The following is a 21274-nucleotide window of genomic DNA, read 5'->3' on the forward strand; positions in this document are numbered from 1 at the left end:
AGGTTCTATCCAATTTGGGGACATTTTGGCCACTGTCTTCAAATATTTGTTCTCTCTCTCTCTTCTGTCTCTTTTGGGTACTGTAATTGTTTAGCCCATTTGTATAACAAATGTATAACAAAATACCACAAACTAGGCAAGTTATAAATAATAACAGGAATTTATTTCTTACAGTTCTGGAGGCTGGAAAGCCCAAGATCAAAGCATTGGTGTGTGGTAAGGACTGCTTTCCACTTCCAAGACGGATCCTTGCTTCTGGCTCTTCACATGGAAGAAAGTGGAGGGGCAAGAAGGGTCTAACTCTGTGTGATGTCTCTTATAAATTCCTTAATCTCATTCACAAGGGAGGAGCTCTCATGACCTAATCTCTTTTTAAGAGGCCCCACCTCTTAATACCACCACAGTGGGGATTAAGTTTCAACATGGATTTTGGAGGGGACACACATTCAAACGGTAGTACCAATTGTTATACCACTTGAAGTTTTTCTGCAATTTACTGATACGCTATTCATTTTTAAGTCTTTTTTCACTGTTTTATTTTATGAAGTTTCTGTTCTTACTGTCTTCAAGTTTAATCTTTCTTTTGCAATGTCTAATGTAACATTTATCCAATCCAGTGTATTTTTTCTTGTGACAATTTGTAGTTTTAATCTCTAAAGTTCCATTCAGGATACAGATAGATAGATATTTGTATATCTATAGAGACATATATAGATATCAATAGTTATATATCACATATCTACTTAGCATGTTCAATCTCTCCTCCAGTTTTTTGAACATATAGATTAAAATTACAATAATTGTTTCAATGTCCATTGTCTTACATTTCTATCCTGTGTCAGTTCTGAGTCAACTTCGATTGATCTTTTTTTCTCATTATGTTTTCATTTTCCTATTACTTTGACTGCCTCATAATTTTGTTATTGGATATTAGACATGGTGAATTTTGTCATTTTGTGCTGAGTGTTTTTGCTTTCTATTAAATATTCTTGATCTTTGTTCTAAGATATACTTAAGTTACTTGGAAACAATTTGATCCTATGGTTCTTGCATTTAAGATCAGACCATAGCAGTGTTGTATTAATTTCCTATTGCTGATGTGACAAATTACAAGCTTAGTGACTTAAAACAATACAAATTTATTATCTTACATTTCTTTAGTTCACAAGTCCAAAATAGCTTTTACTGGGCTACAATAAATCCATCTGTGTTTCTTTTGGTGGCTCTCAGACAGAATCCATTTCCTGGCCTTTTCTAGCTCCTAGAGGGTACCCATATTCCTTGATTCATGGTCCTTTTTCGTCTTCAAAGCCAGCAACAGCAGGCCAAGTTCTTTTCCTGTCCTATGACTCTAATCTCCCTCTTCCACTTATTATACTGGGCCCAACTACTAGATAATCCAGGATAATCTCTCCATCTCAAGGTTAGCTAATTAGCAAACTTAATTCCATCTACAATCTTAGTTCCTCTTTGGCACATAACCTAACATGATCATAGATTCTTGGAATTAGTACATAGACATCTTTCGAAGCCCATTCTGTCTGCCACAGCTTTTCATCTTGGGCTAACTGTTCCCCACTACTGAAGAAAAACCCTTCTGAGTTCTGACCTTCATGTTCTCAACTCAGGCAACAGTTTACCATGCTGGAGACTCAAGTTTTTCCAGTTATAACTAGGAAGCAATCTCAGAGTGGTAAACTGGGGCAATCAAAGGACTCACCTCATCAGTTTTCCATGTTTTAGAGATCATTGTCCTTCATGGCTTGGCATTTAATGTCTACTCTGGCTTGAATGTATCCCCCCAAAAACACGTGTTGGAAACTTAACTCTTTGCACTCACTTTTTTCTCATTGTCCACTCGACATTATCCACACTGGACATCCAAGTGCAAAGGGTTAATCCCCAATGTAACAGTATTAAGAGGTAGGACCTTTTATTTTTATTTCAGGATATTATGAGGATACAAACATTTTGGTTACATTTTATGTCTTTGTCTCACCCAAGAAGGATTAGAGGCATGCCTTTCCCCTCTACAAAGCTCACCACGTCCATTAGTTGTGACTTTACTCCCCCACCCCAACCCCCTAATCCCGGGAGAATATTTCTACCATGTGAGCACCATAATGTTGATCAGTTAGTGCCAATTTGATGGTGAGTACATGTGGAGCCCATTCTTCCGATCTTGTAATAAGAGGTAGAACCTTTTAGAAGTAATTAGGCCATGAGGGCTCTGCCCTCGTAAATGGAGGTTTGTTATCTTGGGAGTAAGTTCCTTATAAAAACATAATCTGGCCCCCTTTTCTCTGTCTTCCCCTCTTGCCCTTCTGCCTTCCATTACAGGATGATGTGGTACAAATGCCCTCGCCAGATGTTGGCCCTCAATCTTGGACTTCCCAGCCTTCAGAACTGAAAGAAATCTGTTCTTTACAAATTACCCAGTATTGGGTATTCTGTTATAGCGGCACAAAACAGACTAAGACAATGTTTGAAAACCGTTGTTTCATATATTTGTTTCTGGATTGTTAGTTGTTTTAGATGGGACAGTAAATCTAGTCCCCATTACTCTGTCTTGGCCAGAAGTAGAAATCTCCCAGTAATCTTTGATTGGATATCAAACATTATGACTATCTACTGTTCCTGAACCACCTGTGTCTTACATAATTGTTGATACAGGGGAGAGAGGAGGGTTAGAAGGGCTATAACAAAAGACCCCAAACCAAGTGGGTGGGGCAGTAAGAAATGCTTTAGGAAGCACATGCCAAATGCATGTTTGGGCCCAGGAGAAATGCTGGTGCCATTTTGTTGTTTCAGTGACCAGGGCACTGATGTTTAGGACACCGTTCTTCCAGAGGGTAAGTCCATATCATATCCACCACTGTCCACCTCTAGTCGGTAGGCAATCTTTGGCCGTGCTATTGAGGTTTGATGTTAACTGTTCTGGTTCATTTCTACTACCACAGGTTTTCCTTACATGCCCTTCTTACATTCCCACCCCCTCTCACTAGCTCCCTATTCTTCTCACACTGTGGTCACTTGCACACTGTCATTCTCTTCTCTCCCTTAAGAAAGTTCAACTCAGTTGAATCTTCAGAGCAGCAAATATAGGAGAGCTTGGTTACTTTAGGCAAAGAAAGTCCAGAGGCCAGTTATGTAAATAACAGGATGAGATAAAGCTGTGAAATAAAGGGATGGAAAACAAAAATTATTCTATTACAATGATGGCCCTGAAGGCCATCAGAGGTAAGTGATTTGCTGTCAGAATAAAGTATATAATCTGTTTTCACATATAATTAAGTATATAATCTGACAAAGAGAGACAGGAAGGGTCCAGGATAAGTGGTCCTCAATCCTAAATGTATATTAAAATCATCTGGAGAACTGAAAAAGCACAGATGATGCCTGGACCTCATACCACAGATTTCCATTTAATTGGGGTAGAGGTAGATGAGGCATCACTATGTTTATAGAATCTCTATAGGTGATATGAATGTGCAGTCAGGGATGAAAATCATTGGGTCTCAGATCTCAGCTAACCCGGCATAGGATAGCTAAATGTACAGAGAAAATGCTGAAAATCAAATCATTGACTGAGTTTTTATTCCTGTAATTAATCTTGGCATAGCCTGAAACAGAAAAAGTGACAGATGGAGGGACATCACTTTTGTCCCCTCCTATACCTATGACTTTATTCAAATGTGCCTGTCTGGCAATTTACATTCTTTAGGTCTTGATACTACCAAGGCAGGTAGATATTGATAATATAATCAGTAATCAATAAACAACTCAAATATTATTGCTGTATAATACTTTTATTAAAGAGTTTTATGGAAAAACTCACATTTTCGTACGTGTTATATCATGTAACTTTCAGGCATATCAGAGTCCAGTGACAAATTACATTTGGAGAAAAGCTTTAAAATTCATACTTATATGTCACTCCTTTGTGAAACACTGAGAAGCAGCTCTGTATCTCAGTATTAAAGGTTACAAAAAGCACCATTTAAAAGAAGACTCTCACATATTTAATTCCCTTCAAATTATGGTCTTATCCCCCATTTCTGACAGATACAGAGCTGTACTTACTCAAAATACTTCAGTGTAATACCAACCAATAGCCTCCAATTTGCCAAAATTCAAACAAGTTTCATAAATGGGACCCAGTGTAGAGATAGGACTAAAACAATAGTGAGCTTTGGCTGTCCTAAAACCACAAGCTGGATAGGTTCAGTGTTCTGCTGAGGGAAATAGAAAAGAACTAAGATAATCAATACCTAACATGTTACTTAATGTAGGTATAATTGACCATTTAACCTGACACCTACAAAATACAGTGTTTAGTATTTCACACCAATCTTACGGCAAAAGTACAGTGCTACACACAATTAATTCAAGTGAACACCAACTAGTGTTGGTACTAATAAAAAATTAATTTTTAATGAAGCTTATTCACTTCAAAGCACAATTGAGAAAAGCAAATCAAGGCAAAGCCCAAATTAGAATCCTGGAGGGATTCCTTTGCTAATAATTGGATTCTACAAGTAACAGGCTTGAGTTTTTCTATCTTTTCTTCCTTCTTATAATTTTAAGAAAGATTTAGCTTTTTACTCCAAAAGTTGGGTTCATTACAGAAATCACAGTCCTTCAATCTCCAATTGTGATTGGCACTTGAGAAGAGACAAATGCTTAGATCTACAGAGTTTTGAAAGACCCTAACTGCTTCCCCTCCCCGGTCCTCCATTCCCTGGGTAACAGGAGCCAGCAGCCCCTGGTAGAAGACAGCAAGAACTTGGCTTTAAGGATGAATCAGAATAATGCAGGAATGAACTGTATATCTGCTGTTAAGCCCATGCCCCAAATTACTAGAATGTGAGGATGCAGAAACGTCTAAGAATAGAATGTATTTCAAACACATACAAACACAGACTATTGCATATCATTTTTAGTTGAGGTCAAAAATTTAAAAGCCCTATTTCCCCAGTCAAAAGCAGGGAATTCTATCATTAGTATGTCTCCTTCACTTATAGCCCAGATTAATATAAACTCAGTAGGGAGGTATCACTTCTTTCTAAATTTAACTTCATTTTAGCAGCATATATGGAGTATTGATACTTTTCAAAGGTTTTATCTCAGATCCATTAAATCTACAAAAGACTAGAAATAACTGAAGGAAAGTGAGTGGGCCTGGGTCTGCAGGATCCACAGAAACTTCTCTTGGATTTGCTACCATATAAGCATATGTTTAAAAGTATGCCTAAAATACCACTGAGGCTAAGGGGTGTTGCCCACAGTGGTTACATCCCAGTCAACTAGGCTTACAGCAAGCTAATTATCATGGGTAGAAGTTCTCCATACCAGCAAGACAACTAACCTGTCTGTGTTTTAGGTAATGTGTGATTTGAGACTCTGGCAAAGTCTACCTGACAAAGGAAGTTAAAGCAAAATACAGAGGAAAGGGTAGAGAACAGGAACAAGAAAAGGCAAAGGGAAGATGGTTTATACACTGTTAAGTTTTGTACAATGAGATCCAAGAAGACCACCATGTTATGTGTGATTTCATGTTTTTTTAAAAAAGGATATTTTTTAGTTCTGAGTTATATAAGCCTTTATCTTCCTAATATCACTCCTCAACTCAGTTGCTCTTCTTTCTTGTCCCCACAACCCCAAAAACATGTTGCAGTTCTTTAAGGGTCGGCCCTCCTGAAGACTTATTATTCTCCCAACTTTGACCCTGAAATGATAGGCAAAAAAAAAAAAAGGCTAAAAATTTTTTTTGCCTTTACTCATTTTCAAAATCTGCCAAACTCTCTTCTGCATAAAATAAACTATCCCTTTAACTAAATAAAAGGATGAGTGAACTGTACTTTAGACTACCTTCCTTCTCTCTCCTCCAGAACAGCGTCTTGAGGAAGGACCGAGATAGGGCTTCTCAGAGCCACGGGTGAATCAGCAGTACAGAAAAAGGACAGCGCCAAGTGAGTCATCACGCCGTTCTTCTTCACCATCCTGTTCTATACCAGCTGGTGGGCTCCTGTTTCACATCTGGCTGAGAGATGACCTCAGGACTTGAGAAACTGACACTCTTTGCACACTTCCCTATTGGAAAGATCTGAAGGTCACCAGCACCAAAACCTACTGGCATTGGGACCAGACCCAATTCACAGAAGCCTCTGGCCTGAGGGAAACTGAGGACATCTATTTTCCTGCCTCACTCTACTGATACACCTGTGTGGAGTAGAAATTTTAATATATGAACACATAATTACATCTCAATACTTCTGACAAAAAACGAGTACAACAAAATTCTCCATGTAACAACCAAGATTCTGAATCCTCCTAAATGGCCCACTTATTTAATGGGTTTTGGAAAAACATAAAATTCTACTGTAACTGAAAACTATGTAAATCCTGAAACTTGGTTAGAATAAGATCTGGCTTGGATTTTTAAAATGGCACGTCATTTAAAAAATAGTTGGGACCATAAAAGGTTTTCCACAAACACCTTTTGCTGCAGAAGGTGGCCTTGGATGGCTAAAGCAGTCTTTCCTCTCAGCAATTAACCACCAAAGCTTTCAATAATTTGCATCCCAGCAAAATAATGAATCCACACCTTATTGCCTCATACCTGGCATCCAAGAATGCTACATGCCCAAAGACAACTGTGTTGCCAGCCTTGCGTGGAAAAGACAGGAGGTAGCTAGACTGACCGGCGGGTGCCCTTTCAGTGTAGTGGGACTTAGCAGTCAAGGAGTTTCTCAATCATCAACAGTTTGGCCTCTTCAGTGTTGAATGTTTTGACTTGGTATCTGTAAAATGGAAGAGCCACAGATACTTGGGAAAAAAGTTTTATCTCTGAACCCCAAAAGTGGATTGACTAGTTACTTTTCAGTCTAAAATTGAAATCAGTGACCCCAATTCATCATTAAATATTTTTTTCATCATCAAATATTTTTAAAAGAAGAGGCAGAAGAAACAAATGATTTCATTAATACTTACTGCAAAGAATGATATTTTCAAGGTTGAGAAAACCAGGAATACTTTCTTGCTTCTTGGCTTAATAAATCTTTAAGTTAAGGGAACCCTGCTGTGCATCAGATGAGTTGAATGAAATTGTACCTGGAACAGTTTTGAGTGTAATGATGTGCACAGGATTGGCCATAATAATGTAAGATTGTAGAGGGCTAGGATAGAGAAGAAAATCTTAAGAACCCTTTATCAAGAGCCTGAAGTTCTCCAATGCAGTCTCTTAAGACTAATGGAAAGGCATTTTTTTAATTAAAGAAAAATGCAGGCACATAAAAATCTTTCAAGGATGAAAGACATGAAAGTTTTCCCTAGTTCCATTCTTACCTTCAGAGCTGTCTTCTCTGAGAAAAGATAGAAGCAAGGCCAGCCCTAGTGGGAAAACCTATGGGAATGTGCCAATACAGCCTAAGCCTTGGGACCAAACTGAAACAAGAAAGTAGATTTTCTGCATTCTGCCTTTTTAATAATGCTGAGACATATTTTCTTTAGCAGAAGTTAAAACAAGCAGTAACAAAGTGGCCTGGACCTGGGCTGGGCTAGGCTAAACAGGAAACCTTTCGGAAACCCTAGTCTCTGAGGTGGGTCAGGTCCCATATAACTTTTCAAAGGGGTCACACTTACCCAATTAGTTTTGTGTTAGGGAGGGGTCAAGTATGTGATCTGAAGGAGGCTATTAAAGGAAGAATGTGAACGAGAGGGAAAAGGGATCTTGTGGGGCATCCAGTATCATACAAAAAATACAGATTGTGCTACATACTCTGGGAATACAGAGAACCCATGCAAGAAAAGCTACCCTTGCAATGAGGCAGCTGTGAGTAGGGCAGCAGTCTAACACAAGTCCATCCCTTGGAAAGCCAAGGTAGCAGTGACAGAATCTCTGCCCAAGAAGGATCCTAAGAGTTTGCTGTTCTTTCATTTTAGGAAAAAAAGCTTCCTGTATAGTTATTCCTACAGCTCCCCCAAACAGGTCTTGGTGAATAGCCGCAGGCAGACAGAATGCATCTAGCTGGGGCTAGGAAGCTTCCATTTACCTTCCTCTCATATATATATATGTATATATATCTTATTTTTCTTAAAATAAATTCCATGAACTCATAAAGCTCTCATCTGCAATCAAATGCAAAAGCAGAGCATCCTACTTGGAGGCTCTGAAATACACATATCAGCCTCAAAGCAAATCAGCCTTCTAGTCTCAGATAAGACTGGTTCAATCCAGAAAGGCAAGGGAGATGCTTCTCCTGAATCCTTGGAAGAAGAAGGGATTCTTTCAGATGGGCTTGTACAACAGAGTAGTGACATACTTCTTCTTATAGCGATGGGTTGCGCTAAGGACCATCACACTGTCCTGCAAGGAAAAGAAACATATACAGCTGATTCATTAGTCCAGGCAGTAGGCAGCTCTTCCCAGCCATCAGCCCTTCATAGTTACTCACTTTTAACAGACATAGTTTGATACAATAGAAAGAGGTTGGTTTTGGCATCAAATTTGCTTCAGTTCCAATCCTGACTCCTATTGTTATTCTACTCGTGGCCTTGGATGATAGTAATCTACTTAATCTAAGTCTTTTTTTCCTCATCATTACAAAGGATAATACCTACAATTAAGGTGGTTGTGATAATTACATAAGAATATTTGGCACAGTATCTGACATATAAAAGGTGCTGAAGAAATAATCTCTTACCTCACTTCTTTCCCCACTTTAAATTCTAATATTGGGTTTAAAACTAACAAAGAAAAAAGAGAAAGAAATATCTTGGCATCCATTTCTAGAAGAAAGTCTTAAAAGCAATGAGAAGAAAAAGAAATGATCCTTCTGAAAAACCATTTCTAAGCCCCAAAGAAGGTCTAATTTCCATTAAATACCAGGGGTGAAATAAAAAAGTGCTCTTTGATGTAGGGAACCTGGGAATCCCCCTGTATCCTTGAAAAAGTGAACCCCAAAATTTTCTTTAGGAAAGCACTCAATCCAATGGATCAACTCCAAACAGCCTACCCAATCTGAGAGAATCAGGAATGCGTCAAAGCCAAGCTGAGCCACAATAATCAAGACCTTCACCTGGGTCAGAACCAGTAAGAAGAGAGCAAGAGATACCATTTCCCAGGCTGTGTTACAGACCATGGATGTATCACAAGAGATGGCAGACCTATGGGTATCAATTGACAGCCAAGGAGCAGTTACTAGAGGCAAAATTCAACCAGATCCCCAAGAACCCAAGCAAATCCAATCTAGAAACCAGTGCATCTTCCTACCTTCCCTGTACCATGTTACTCACAACAAATGCTAATCAGGCTAACATTCTGTGGCCGGAGTATGCTGGAACAAATTCTAAATATGACAGAAGCAAGGCAGGTAAAACAAAATTCACCTCCAGGGCAAGTTTTGTAGAAACAAGGAGCAGGTGAGAGAAAGATCTACTTGGAAAGACCTGGCACAATGATATATAGGAAAGAGCATGGAGTTAGGATAGAAGGACTGGACCAGTCCTGTCTCTGGTACTTACTGGCAATCTGACCTTCTCTGAGCCTTAGTTTCTTTATCTATAAAATAGGAGTTAAAAATAATACTTACCTCACAAGGTTATTATAACAATTAAATTCAATAATATATTTTAAAACTTTTATATATTACCACATAATTTGTTAAAGTCTGCTGTATCAGTGATTTCCCTAATTTAGCTACACATCCAAGAAATATAAGCAGCTTTAAAAAAAAATTACTGGGGCCCATCCTAGATGCACTTATTCGGAATCTCTGACCGAGCATCTGAATCTATATTGTCACAAACCTCCCCAGGTGGTTCTGATGCTGATCAGCCCAGCTGGATAACCACAGAGCTATATAACTTTATTCCAAAAGACAAACCACAAAGACACAACAAGACAGAACAGAATGGATATTTTCAATCCAGAGTCTAAAGCAGTAGAGAAACCAAGGAGGACTCTAGAGTTGAAGGGGCCAGGGCAAATCTGGTCACATTCTCCTTTACCTAGTACTTAGGAGAGATGCAAAGCCTTGGATATATATGAATGAGGCACCTTAAAAAAATTCTACCTTTAAAAAAGTGGAAGCCTTAATGCCACGTTCAAGCACTCTCTGAACTTGGAAGTTAAACCTGCTTTTTCTACAGATGAAATCCTATTGCTATGAACTCAAACTTAGTAGGTGGTATGAAGGTTTAGCCCCCCAGAATGAAATGGGGAAGCACAAAAGTCCATTCAATCACAGGGCAATTCAGCTAGCCAGAACACACATACAGAGACTGAGACTTAAAAGCAAACAAAACAACCCAGTAGTTAAAATAAGGTGGTTCTTCTATAACAGGCATCCTCAAACTACGGCCCATGGGCCACATGCAGGTGTTTTTGCCCGTTTGTTTTTTTATTTCAAAATAAGATATGTGCAGTGTGCATAGGAATTTGTTCATAGTTTTTTTTTAAACTACAGGCCGGCCCTTCAGTGGTCTGAGGGACAGTGAAATGGCCCCCTGTTTAAAAAGTTTAAGGACCCCTGTTCTATAATTTGACCATTACTGCCAGCTTCAGCTTCAGTAAAACAGCAGAGCAAGTAATCACTGGAGAACATGTGTTAACTCTTGCCCTCTCATTTGGGGAAGAGCCAGGACCACCACTTACCTTAATGGATAATGCATAGAGATGATTCAGCATAACATGGTTGGGCTCAGGGAGTAAGGCTGGGTCACACTGAGAGAGGAAAAAAAAAATCACCAAGTAGAGTTAATGCACAGATAAACCAACAGCTCATTCTTTCTCAGAGCTCTTTGGGACTGTTGAGAAACTCTAAACCAGATGCATTATCTTTTTAAAATAATGCACCCATTCTAGTATTTATTAATAATACAATCCCATTACAGAAAATTAGAAAAATTCTCAGTACAGGGCAAAAATCCTAAGCCTCAACATCTACTAATCTTCCTTAATAGAGCCAAAACAAAAACCCTGCCCACAATACAAGATTTGTGTTAAGAGATAAAAATAATCTTACTGGGAATCAAGTAGATTGACTAGAGATGTAAATTATATGTAAAAAAATTTTGTAATTCTTTCCTATATCCTTAAATGGTAAGTATAGAAGTCCAGAAATTGGTTCTGGCAATCCATAGCTCTGATCTTGGTTTTATTAGGATCAGGAGACAACTATGAATTTGACACCAGTACCTGAAGAAGCCACAACTCAGCCCTAGAAAAAGTAATCTGTAATGCTATTGATATCTATATGATTTGTAATCTCAACACAACCTTGGTAATAATCCCAACCTCTACGATTACTGAATTTTGGCCCAAATTCTAGAGACCCCCAGATGGCTTAGTAATACTCAGGATACTCACAGAAATATTAGTGTCCTTGTTAAGAATAACTTGGAGTAGGTGGGGAGGAAGGATGGGTGGGGATTTGAATCTCTCCTCAGATCGAAACACATACATTTCTTGACCATAAGGCCCTGGAGGTGAGCTGGAAAGGTCTGGAAAATATTTATGCAAATATGAGGGAAAGCTGTAGAATGAATAAGAATGTATGGAAAAAGCTATGAATACATGGCAGCTAATATTATGATAAATACAGTAAAAGTCATCAATCCTAAATGTGACCTGTTTGGCTACTGAAAAGTAGCCAAAGAAAAAGGCCGAGTCATGCTGGCCATAATCCATGAAGTTCCTCAACATGGCAACATGATTTGGGGCAGGAAGAAGAGATAAGTAGTCAAAGACCTAGGCTCAGGGAAGAGCTGCTCCATTTATCAGTTGTATGACCCTCGACAAATTCCTGCACTGTGGTCAGTTTCCTCATAAAATAAAAATAATAATCTTTGCCCTATTTCACAATTTTTTTTTTTTGAGACAAAGTCTCACTTTGTTACCCAGGCTAGAGTGAGTGCCGTGGCGTCAGCCTGGCTCACAGCAACCTCAAACTCCTGGGCTCAAGTGATCCTCCTGCCTCAGCCTCCTAAGTAGCTGGGACTACAGGGATGCGCCACCATGCCCGGCTAATTTTTTCTATATATATCTAGTTGGCCAATTAATTTCTTTCTATTTATAGTAGAGACAGGGTCTCACTCTTGCTCAGGCTGGTTTTGAACTCCTGACCTCCAGCAATCAGCCCGCCTTGGCCTCCTAGAGAGCTAGGATTACAGGCGTGAGCCACCGCGCCCGGCCATATTTCACAATGTTTTTAAGGAAATCAAATGAGAAAATGGAAGTGAAGATGCCTTGTAAACTTTCAAACAATGTGACAAGATTAGATTTCTTCTTTTTTTCCAGCTAAGCAACAGACAACAAAGTTATAAATGCCAAGACTACTAATACTACAATGATTGAAGTAAATATAAGATGTACACAGTAGTCATTAGGGAAATGCAAATCAAAACCACAATACGATAGCACTTCATACGCACTAGGATGACTATAATCAAAAAGACAGACAATAACAATGTTGGCAAAAAGGTGGAGAAATTGGAACCTTCATATCATTCCCATTGCTAGTGGGAATGTAAAATAGCACAGCCACTTTGGAAAAGGATTTGGCAGGTCCTTAAAAAGTTAAACACAAAGGTACCATATGACCCAGCAATTGAAAACATGTTCACAAAAAAACTTATACGCAAATGTTCATAAGAACCTTATTTACAATAGCCAAAAAGTGCAAACAATCCAATTGTTTATCAACTAATGAACTGATAAACAAAAAAGTATATCTATAACAATGGAATTTTATTTAGCCATAAAAAGGAGCAAAGTTCTGATATTTGCTACAACATGGATAAACCCTGAAAACATTATGCTAAGTGAAAGAAACCAGACATGTAAGACCACATATTGTATGACTCCATTTAATGATGAAATGTACAGAATAGGAAAATCCATAAAGACAGGAAGTAGATGTATGGTTGCCAGGGGTGGAGGGAAGGAGGGAATGGAAAAGTGACTGTTAATGAGCACAGGGCTTCTTTTTGAGGTGATAAAAATGCTCTAGAATTAAACAGTGGTGATAGTTGCCGAATTCCATGAATATACTAAAATCACAGAATTATACAAATGGTATGTGAACTGTATCTCAAAAAAGGGAAGAAAGTATTCAGACAAGAATAGAAGAAAATACACAAAAATGAAGAGAGCTATATTATGATGACATTTAATTTAAAAAATTTTAATGTTTCTATAGTGTCCAGTGAAAAAGATTTTATAATAATAACTATTTCATTATGAGAACTAAATTTTGACGTTCCATTGCATAGTAGGGTGAATATACACAACAAAAATGCATTGTATATTTCAAAATAACTAGAAGGGAAGATTTTGAATGTTCTCACCACAAAGAAATATGTTTGAGGAGCTAGATATGCTAATTACCCTGATTTGACCATTACACAATGTATACATGTATCAAAACATTACACTATAGCAGTATGTACAATTATGTCAGCTAAAATAATTTTATTTTTGAGGCAAAAGAAAGAAAAAAGTAGCCATAATTTTGTGATATTAAACAATATCTTAAGAATATGCAGAATTTGAAAGTTTTCAAAGTATTTTCAGTTATTTTGTCATGTGATCCACAAAACACCCTTAGGAAGTACACAGAACAGCTTTTATACCCTGTTCATCAGGAAAAAAACTACACATTTGTTAAATGATTTGCCTGAAGTCAAGCACATGGCTAAGTGGCAGATGAGTACAGATTAAAACCCATTATCTGTAGATTCCTAATAAAAATATATTATAAGCATTACATCAGTGAATCAGGAAATTGAGTGAAAGAAGGAAGAAAGAAATATCACAAGTATGCTAGTCCTCTCTCTATATAATTAGAATTACATGCCTATTATTCATTGGTTGCTTTCCCAGAATCATATAATACAAAAATTTAGTCAAGTGGCCTCATAATTTAATTCAGTGTTTTTAAACTCTTTAAAAATCATTGCCCCACCAATAGTGTTCAGCTTAACTTTCTTAGATAATGACAACAATATTTTCAAATATTTCCTTTACAAATAATTATTAGAAACTGAATAAGCTACCCTTCTGCCCTGAAATTTGAACATGCTCCACTTAAAGTACCATGCCTCTTCTGCTGAGATTCTCTGCTAAGAATCACTGAGAGTCTTAAGCTCCCAATTTTACTGTGAAGAAACTCAGAAGCAAAAAGGTTGGGAGACTTAACCCATGATGACAAAACTAGTCAGTAGCAGAGGCAGGCTCTGAACTCACAAGAGAGAAGTGTGCTAACTAGGAGTACAGCACACAGTTTTTTTAGACAATCATAGTTCTTATTGTAAAGTAACAGAACAATAACTATGAATGTGGTTAGTAAATGAAGAGATGAAGGCCTTGGATAAAACAATATTAGAAGAAATAAAAGTATATAAGCCTTTTCCCCTACCAGGGAACTTTTAACTAAAAACAAAATTTCAACTACATACAAAAGAACTGTGGTTTTTTTTTTTTTTTTGAGACAGAGTCTCACCTTGTTGCCCAGGCTAGAGTGAGTGCCATGGTGTCAGCCTAGCTCATGGCAACCTCAAACTCCTGGGCTCAAGCAATCCTTCTTCCTCAGCCTCCCGAGTAGCTGGGACTACAGGCATGTGCCACCATGCCCGGCTAATTTTTTCTATATATATTAGTTGGCCAATTAATTTCTTTCTATTTATAGTAAGCCGGGGTCACGCTCTTGCTCAGGCTGTTTTTGACCTCCTGACCTCGATCAATCCACCAGCCTCAGCCTCCCAGAGTGCTAGGATTACAGGCGTGAGCCACCACGCCCGGCATGAACTGTGGTATTTTTTAAAACCCCTTTTTCTTCACGCTTACGGGGCCTCATAAAACTGTAAAACTGCCAACTGAGCTCTCTTAAATGGCAAGATTTAGCTGAGGCAGGTTAACAATATAAAACCACGCACATCTAGCCTCTGATGGGTGATGCTACCAAAAGTCAACAGAAAACTTGAATTATTACAAACAGCTTTCCAAACTAATAGGCTGTAGCCTATTAGTGGGTTATAAAAGATAACACAGAAAATAGAGTCTATCACCTGTAATCAAGGCAAATATTGTACCCTGAGACTTGTTCTACAGTTTATATATGTATGTGTGTTGGGTTGCAATGTAAAACAAATGTCCTACTGTAGATCCTGGTTAAAAAGTTTGAAATAAAATACGTTAGACTGAGATTTTTTTTGCCACAAAGAAGGGGATCTAAATGTTTGCAGGAGAAAGGTATGTGTAGGATTCAGAAGATTCCTGAAGAGAAATAGAAAAACAAAACAAAATAAAAAATAACTTTTGGGAAGCAACATGCATTCAAGACAGACACAGCACAAAAGAGCAAATACTACAAAATTACCTCGACAAGATGTCTCTGAGCTTTCCATAGAATCTAGCTTTAAAGCATCAAACACCTCAAAATCAGATTTCTTGACATGGATCAAATTGTTAATTGTGCCGAGCTGACTGGTAACCACAGGCTGCAATAGTCAACAGAAAAAATTATTGAATCCCCTTTTCAAATCCATTTCTTTCATCCAACTTATTTCTTTTACTAAAAGTTAAACATGATCATACTCAGCCCTTCCATTTTTTATCAAGAAGGAAATCCTCCAGGGTAGGGGAGCTGCTGCCCATCAATCCTAACAGCTAAAATGAGACTGAGTCAATATTTACTCTTGGAGATCAAGGCCTTACCTCTGATGGATCATGTACCCACTGTCCATCCACAAAGAACTTGTATTGGTGCTCTCCCTCAGGGAGGTCCAGGATGGCAACAAAGTCATTATGGCTACAGAAGAAAATAGAAGGGCAAACATGCCAAAGTCCTTTTAGAAGACAGAATGTAAAAACCAAGTGGCAATCACAGTGCATACCAATGACCTCCCATATTCCTAAGCCACTGTATCCCTTGGTGTGAAAAATAACTTATAAACCCATTCTCCTTTTCTAAATCACACTACACATGCATTTACTGGCCCCTCCTAACAACCTTAGTTCTTAATCAATATCTGGAAAAGAATAATAAAGACATTAATCCTCCCAATGGTTCACCTTAGTACAACTATTTTTGCTTCAGTAGAGTAGGTTCCTCATCACAAGTATAAATAAGGTAACGGGTAGGTTCAGGATACAGAAGTGCCTCAAGGTACTCCTTCCCTATTTTGGTGAATGTTTTCTGGAAAATGCCCTACCATACAAAGGGCCATTCTGACAACCAGTTAAAGAATTCACTATTGCTTTGCAGGCAACAAATCACATTACTATCAAGAATTTCACAATGTGTTTTGCTTTAGTGAAGTCAGACAAACAAGACTCAGCCAGTTACAGAGGACCTCCCACAAGCATAGAAAGGTGTAACACGGTCCCAAAGAATGTATCCACAAAACTGTTATAAGTCCCTCTGAGGCAATAATAATTCTATCAAAAGTGGTAAAACATCTCTGACTCACTATGAGGTTAAAATAAAAAAATTCCACAGATAGTAAGTGGTCACAGGGCATGTTCTAGAATGATTCTCTAGCAGGTGGACAAAAGCAGTCCAGCTGAGTAGCTGAGTCTCTATTCCTAGACACTATAGACTCAACCAAGACACTTGTCTTCACCTCTTAATCAGTGGAATCTTGGTGCTCCAATTGTTGAAGGAACCAGAGATGAAGACCTCCTTGCCTCCTTCAGACCAGCGGATAACAGTGGGCCGGGCCTGCTGTGTGGGCTTTACGGAGTCCTCCAAATCCTGCTGCCATGATACAAACTCTTTGTCCCCAGGAAGCTGTAAGAAGGAGTAGGTCATCCCTCGAATAAATTGTGACCCAAGAATTCTTAAAAGGTCACTTTCCTCCCTAGAGTAGAGAAGGGTGCTAGGCTTCAGCTAAGGATTTAAATCCTAAAATTTGCAACTAAAACAGATTTTGAACAAACTATAGAAAAAGAACTCATCTAGGACCAAAACCGGTTAAATGGCTCATGCTCAACCACTGTCTAAATCATAGCCTAACTTCGGAGGGTGCATACATCACTCATAATTTCAGAGCCTTAGGATCTCCCTTTTAAAAAAACAAAACAAAAAATCCTTACTTCCTATTTCCAGTTTAACTCAGGCAGGCATTTATGATATACTTCTGAGCCTCTCTTAAGAGAAAAAAATATGAAGACAAAGTATGGCTCCATAAAAACTAATTAAGTTAGCCATATATATTTTTATAGGTTAATATGAACAGCTTTCCATTATCAGTTATAATGGAAATTAGAGATATCAAAATTCATAAGGAATTCATAAACTCTATTTCAGCTAATAGAATAGAAAAAGGGACATTACAAATTTTTAAATCAGATCACTGATTATTTAAAATTAGAGAAATACTTAAGAAATCTTATTTGCTCTCCTATGCCAGGTTTATACTAATTATTTCAGGAATAGGAATGGAGCTCTGAGGAGCAAGAGATGAAAAACACAGCTTCCTTTAACAAAAGCAGTTCCATTATCAAATGAGGTTTGTAGGATTCTGAAATAAATTAACTCCTTAATAAGTTTGTTTTCATTACCATCCTTTAGACCAGGAGTTTGCAAACTAAGGCTGGTGAGCCAGATGCTTTTATTGCGTTTTATTGGGAAACTACCACACTCATTCGTTTACCTATTATCTACAGCTGTGTACCCATGACAGTGGCAGAACTGAGTAGCTGTGACAGAGACTATGACCCACAAAGTATAAAACATTTACTATCTGGCCCTTTACAGAAAAAGTTTGCTGACCCCTGCTTTAGACTGGCTTAACTGGCCTTGGTAAATATGTAAAAATAAGACTGTACAGTATTAAGTCAAAATATTACCAAATAAAATAATGTGGGTTAAAAAAAAGGACTAGCTTATTCATTTGGGCTTTCTTTTCAAGAGGATTGAGGTAGTTTACCTTCCATACTGTCTCTCAATATCCTCAAAATGATAGTAGGAGACATTAGTAACAGCATAATCCAAAGTAAATGCAGAATGAGAACTGAAGGGACTTTCACATTACATAAGAATTGGCTTATGAGAAAATCTTGATCTCCGTATTCTCAGAGCAATGCACTCTTGCCTGACTGGCTACGTTAGAATTACAGGAACTTTTACATATGCCTAAGAAAAACTCTCAGATTCTGATTCAGATATAGGATCTGGGAACCTAATTTTTAAATTTTTAACTTAAATTCCTCCCCCTCCCCTAAGATGAGGTCTTGCTATGCTGCCCAGGCACCTGCCTTGCACTCCTGATCTTAAGCAATCCTCCTCCCTCAACCTCCAAGTCTCTGGGATTATAGGCATGAGCTACTGTGCCGACTTTGGAAAGCTATTTTTAAAAAGCTTCCCCCCCAAAAAAAAAAAAATTAAATAAAAAAAAATAAAAAGCTTCCCAGATAATAATGATCTGTGATTATATTAAAATAAAGGAAAAAACTCATCTTTAGAGGTATATTCTAAAATATTACAGATAAAATAATATTTGATAGAATGTCTGGAATTTGCTTCAAAATAACTGATGGGAGGACAGTGGATTAGAGTATAGATAGATGATATACATTCATTCATGATTTGATCATTGTTCAAACTGGGTGACAAGTATATGGAGTTCATTATACTGTTCCCCCTACTTTGTAAATGTTTCAAATCTTCCATAAAGTATGTAACACAAATCTCAAGTGATTCTAATGTGCACAGGATTGAGAACCACTGAACTAGTCCACTGAAAAAGGCCAGTGTTCAAAGCAATGTAGGCCCCTCTGCCACTATTTCTATCAGTTAATTTTATGACTTATGATTTTCAGGTTAGAGTTTGAACAAGCTACAAACTATTAATATGCCTCGCTTTGGAGGAAAGCCTTTCCACTTATGACATGACATTTCCGTGGTAGGAATGAATGCAGCTGACTAGCAGAAAGATTGTTTACTCCAAGTTAAACAGTCAGCAAGACTACCAGGAAAAGAGGCAAAACAACAATTAGAGTTACAGTTTGACCATGTATTTAAGTAAGATGTGGAATTAGAAGTAAAGAAGATAGATTGAGAAATACAAAGTTTTAGATTTGCAAGAGACCCTAGGAATTATCTGAACCAACTTTCTTATTTCGCAAATGGCAAGACTGAGGTGAGGGAGAAAGAATGATCCAAAATAGGCCCCAATTCAGACAGAGCAATCTGGCTTTTATTCAGGACACCGATTACTGCAGTCACAGTTTGACAAATACACTGTACTTAAATCCTGAGTCATCAATGTTGGAAAAGGATAAAAATACAATGAGGCTGATCACTTTGAGAAAGCCCCGAGGAAGTAAATTCAGATGGCTGGGTAGACAGCCCAAATAATGAGGAAGAAGTCCTGAAGTGGGAGAGGGAAGAAAGGAATGGAGAAGAAATCCCAAGAAATGCTCCTTTTAATCACTTTCACTTCTCTGTGATTATGTTCTCAATGGGATCCAAGAAAATAAACCGCAAAATCCAAATTTCACATGTTACCAATGTGGCAAAGCCCAGTTTGATGGGAAGTGATAAAGTGATAGGAAACATCAAACACCCCCCAATCTCCTCAATCCCTCCAGTTTTCTATTACACCCACTCAGCCTATCTGGAAGAATTAAGTGTATTTAATGCTGACAGCTCTAAAAGCGATTAGAAACATTAGGGTGGTAATCACATTGCTGTCAGCTCCATCTGTCCTTTCTGTAGGGTGAACATGTAGGGTGCCGTTTTCCTGAAAGTCCTTGGAAATGAGAGCAAGGTCTTCAGGGCAGCTGTGGGTTGTTGTTTCCAGCCATGGCAACATTTTGAAGTACTACCGAGACTGGAAAAATCCTGGAATCATTTGCTCTCCCACTTGAGGAGTAGCTGGGTGTGAAAGAAGCTCAGCCTCAGCCACCACAATTATAAAGTATAGGACAAAAATTGAGCAGTCAACCAAATGATGTTTTATTGATCCCCAAGACTAGGAGAAAGTATTCAAATAAGCAAGTGGCTGATGCTCACAGCCAAAGAAGAAGACCACAAGCGCAGAGCTCCTAGAAGGGCAAAAATGATACCGATACACAGAAATTTTCGGGAAAAAGAAATTCATTTAGCCAGCTCAGAGCAAAGGGGAGAAACTACCACTTACTTAGGTAAGCGGCTCACGCAACCTAACCTCTGAAGTTTTCCACCAGGGCTTACACCTATAAATTCAGCAGCACTGTAGAATAGGGCACCCGGGCATGTTAGGGAAACCAAGGATGGGTCTGGGGGAGGTGTCTATTGTCCCCATGCTAAAAAATGTGGCCAACACAGATCAATCGGAACACCAGGAAAACAAGAACTCCGCCTCTTTATCTGATTTTGAGGCAACACCGCCAGAGGAATTACCATCTAACACCTCTGTCCCTGGAAAATCCCTTTAATTCAAAAAACCGTAACCCAGATCAATCAGTGTGAGAAAGAACCAAGAAAGGGAGGGGGAGCCCGAAACCAAGGCTACAGCGTCGCCCCCAGCCGGGCGCGGGGACGCTTACCTTGGAATCGGGCAGGCTGAAGACGCTGGGGTCGTCGGTGCTGCCCACCATGATCTTGTGCTCCTTGCCCGGGCCATGGCCGCCGGCGCCCTCGGCGCGTGCAGCCTTGGTGCCGTGGCGCTCCCCGGACACCCGGTCGCTGGTGGTGTTTCCCATGGCTGCAGCTCGTGTCGGGGGCCACCTGCCGCTGGGAACCACAGGGCGGGGAACCCCCGAGCCGCCGCGTCAGGGGCGCCCCCGGCCCCGCCCCTGCGCCCTGGGACCCGGCAAGGGAAATCCCCGCTCCGGGGAAGCCGTGCCCCGGGTCCCCTCCCTCCTGGCCTGCAGAAATGCCCGCGAATGCCCAGGCCCCCTCGCCGCCCCAAGCTCAGGAAGCCGCTGTCGGGAACAGCCCCGCACTCACTGCCCCGGCGCCCCCAGCCCAATCACCTCCGGCGAAGCGCTCCCTCCTCCTCTGGTCACCGGCGCTGTGGCTGTTCTGCGGACCAAGCCACCAATAAAGTTGTTGAAATTGAAGCCGCACCCCGGGCGAGCGATCCGGGTTTCCTCCTAAAATGGCTACAAGGCCCGCGGCGCCGGCCCGCCCCTTGCACGTCCCCAGCGGCCTGCCTCCGCGCCGCCCCGGGCCCGCCGGCCTCTCTAGCTGCCCTCGCCGCCTCGATGGTGGGCAGCCGCGCGCAGCCTCCGGCGCCAGGAGGGGGCGCCCGGGGAGCGCGGGAGCGCTGAGCCCCCGCGAGC

The 21274-nt window shown here is 39.6% G+C and overlaps 1 protein-coding gene across 7 annotated transcripts; it reads right to left on the reverse strand.

Moving 5' to 3' along the window:
• Nucleotides 1-481: 481 nt before the first annotated feature.
• Nucleotides 482-21102, reverse strand: PRKAB2 (protein kinase AMP-activated non-catalytic subunit beta 2). Of its 7 annotated transcripts, none has more exons than XR_012918145.1 (9): nt 20966-21102; nt 20537-20723; nt 16627-16793; nt 15719-15812; nt 15381-15501; nt 11372-11505; nt 10658-10726; nt 6994-8368; nt 482-6803 (listed from the first exon to the last, which is right to left on the reverse strand). XR_012918145.1 is itself a non-coding variant. In XM_076000042.1 (9 exons), the coding sequence occupies exons 2-9, from the start codon at nt 20690-20692 to the stop codon at nt 8349-8351; spliced, it is 798 nt and encodes a 265-aa protein (XP_075856157.1). In that variant the 5' UTR covers nt 20693-20723; nt 20966-21102; the 3' UTR covers nt 482-8348. The 7 variants fall into 7 exon arrangements, 3 of the variants coding, with proteins under 3 accessions (XP_075856157.1, XP_020139982.1, XP_075856156.1); XR_012918148.1 differs by having other exon boundaries at nt 482-5728; nt 6623-8368; XR_012918147.1 differs by having other exon boundaries at nt 482-6043; nt 6623-8368.
• Between the last annotated feature and the right edge of the window lie 172 nt (nt 21103-21274).

Source organism: Microcebus murinus, chromosome 2, assembly GCF_040939455.1.
Source record: "Microcebus murinus isolate Inina chromosome 2, M.murinus_Inina_mat1.0, whole genome shotgun sequence".
NCBI lineage: Eukaryota > Metazoa > Chordata > Mammalia > Primates > Cheirogaleidae > Microcebus > Microcebus murinus.

Excerpts from the sequence above, each read along its gene's own strand:
- PRKAB2 (XM_020284393.2), bottom strand. The coding sequence starts at position 20,692 with ATGGGAAACACCACCAGCGACCGGGTGTCCGGGGAGCGCCACGGCACC. Across the intron at positions 10,727-11,371 it reads ACAAGGACACTAATATTTCT|TGTGACCCAGCCTTACTCCC; the intron begins GTGAGTATCCTG and ends TTCCTCTCTCAG. Across the intron at positions 8,369-10,657 it reads TCTATGCATTATCCATTAAG|GACAGTGTGATGGTCCTTAG; the intron begins GTAAGTGGTGGT and ends TTTTCCTTGCAG.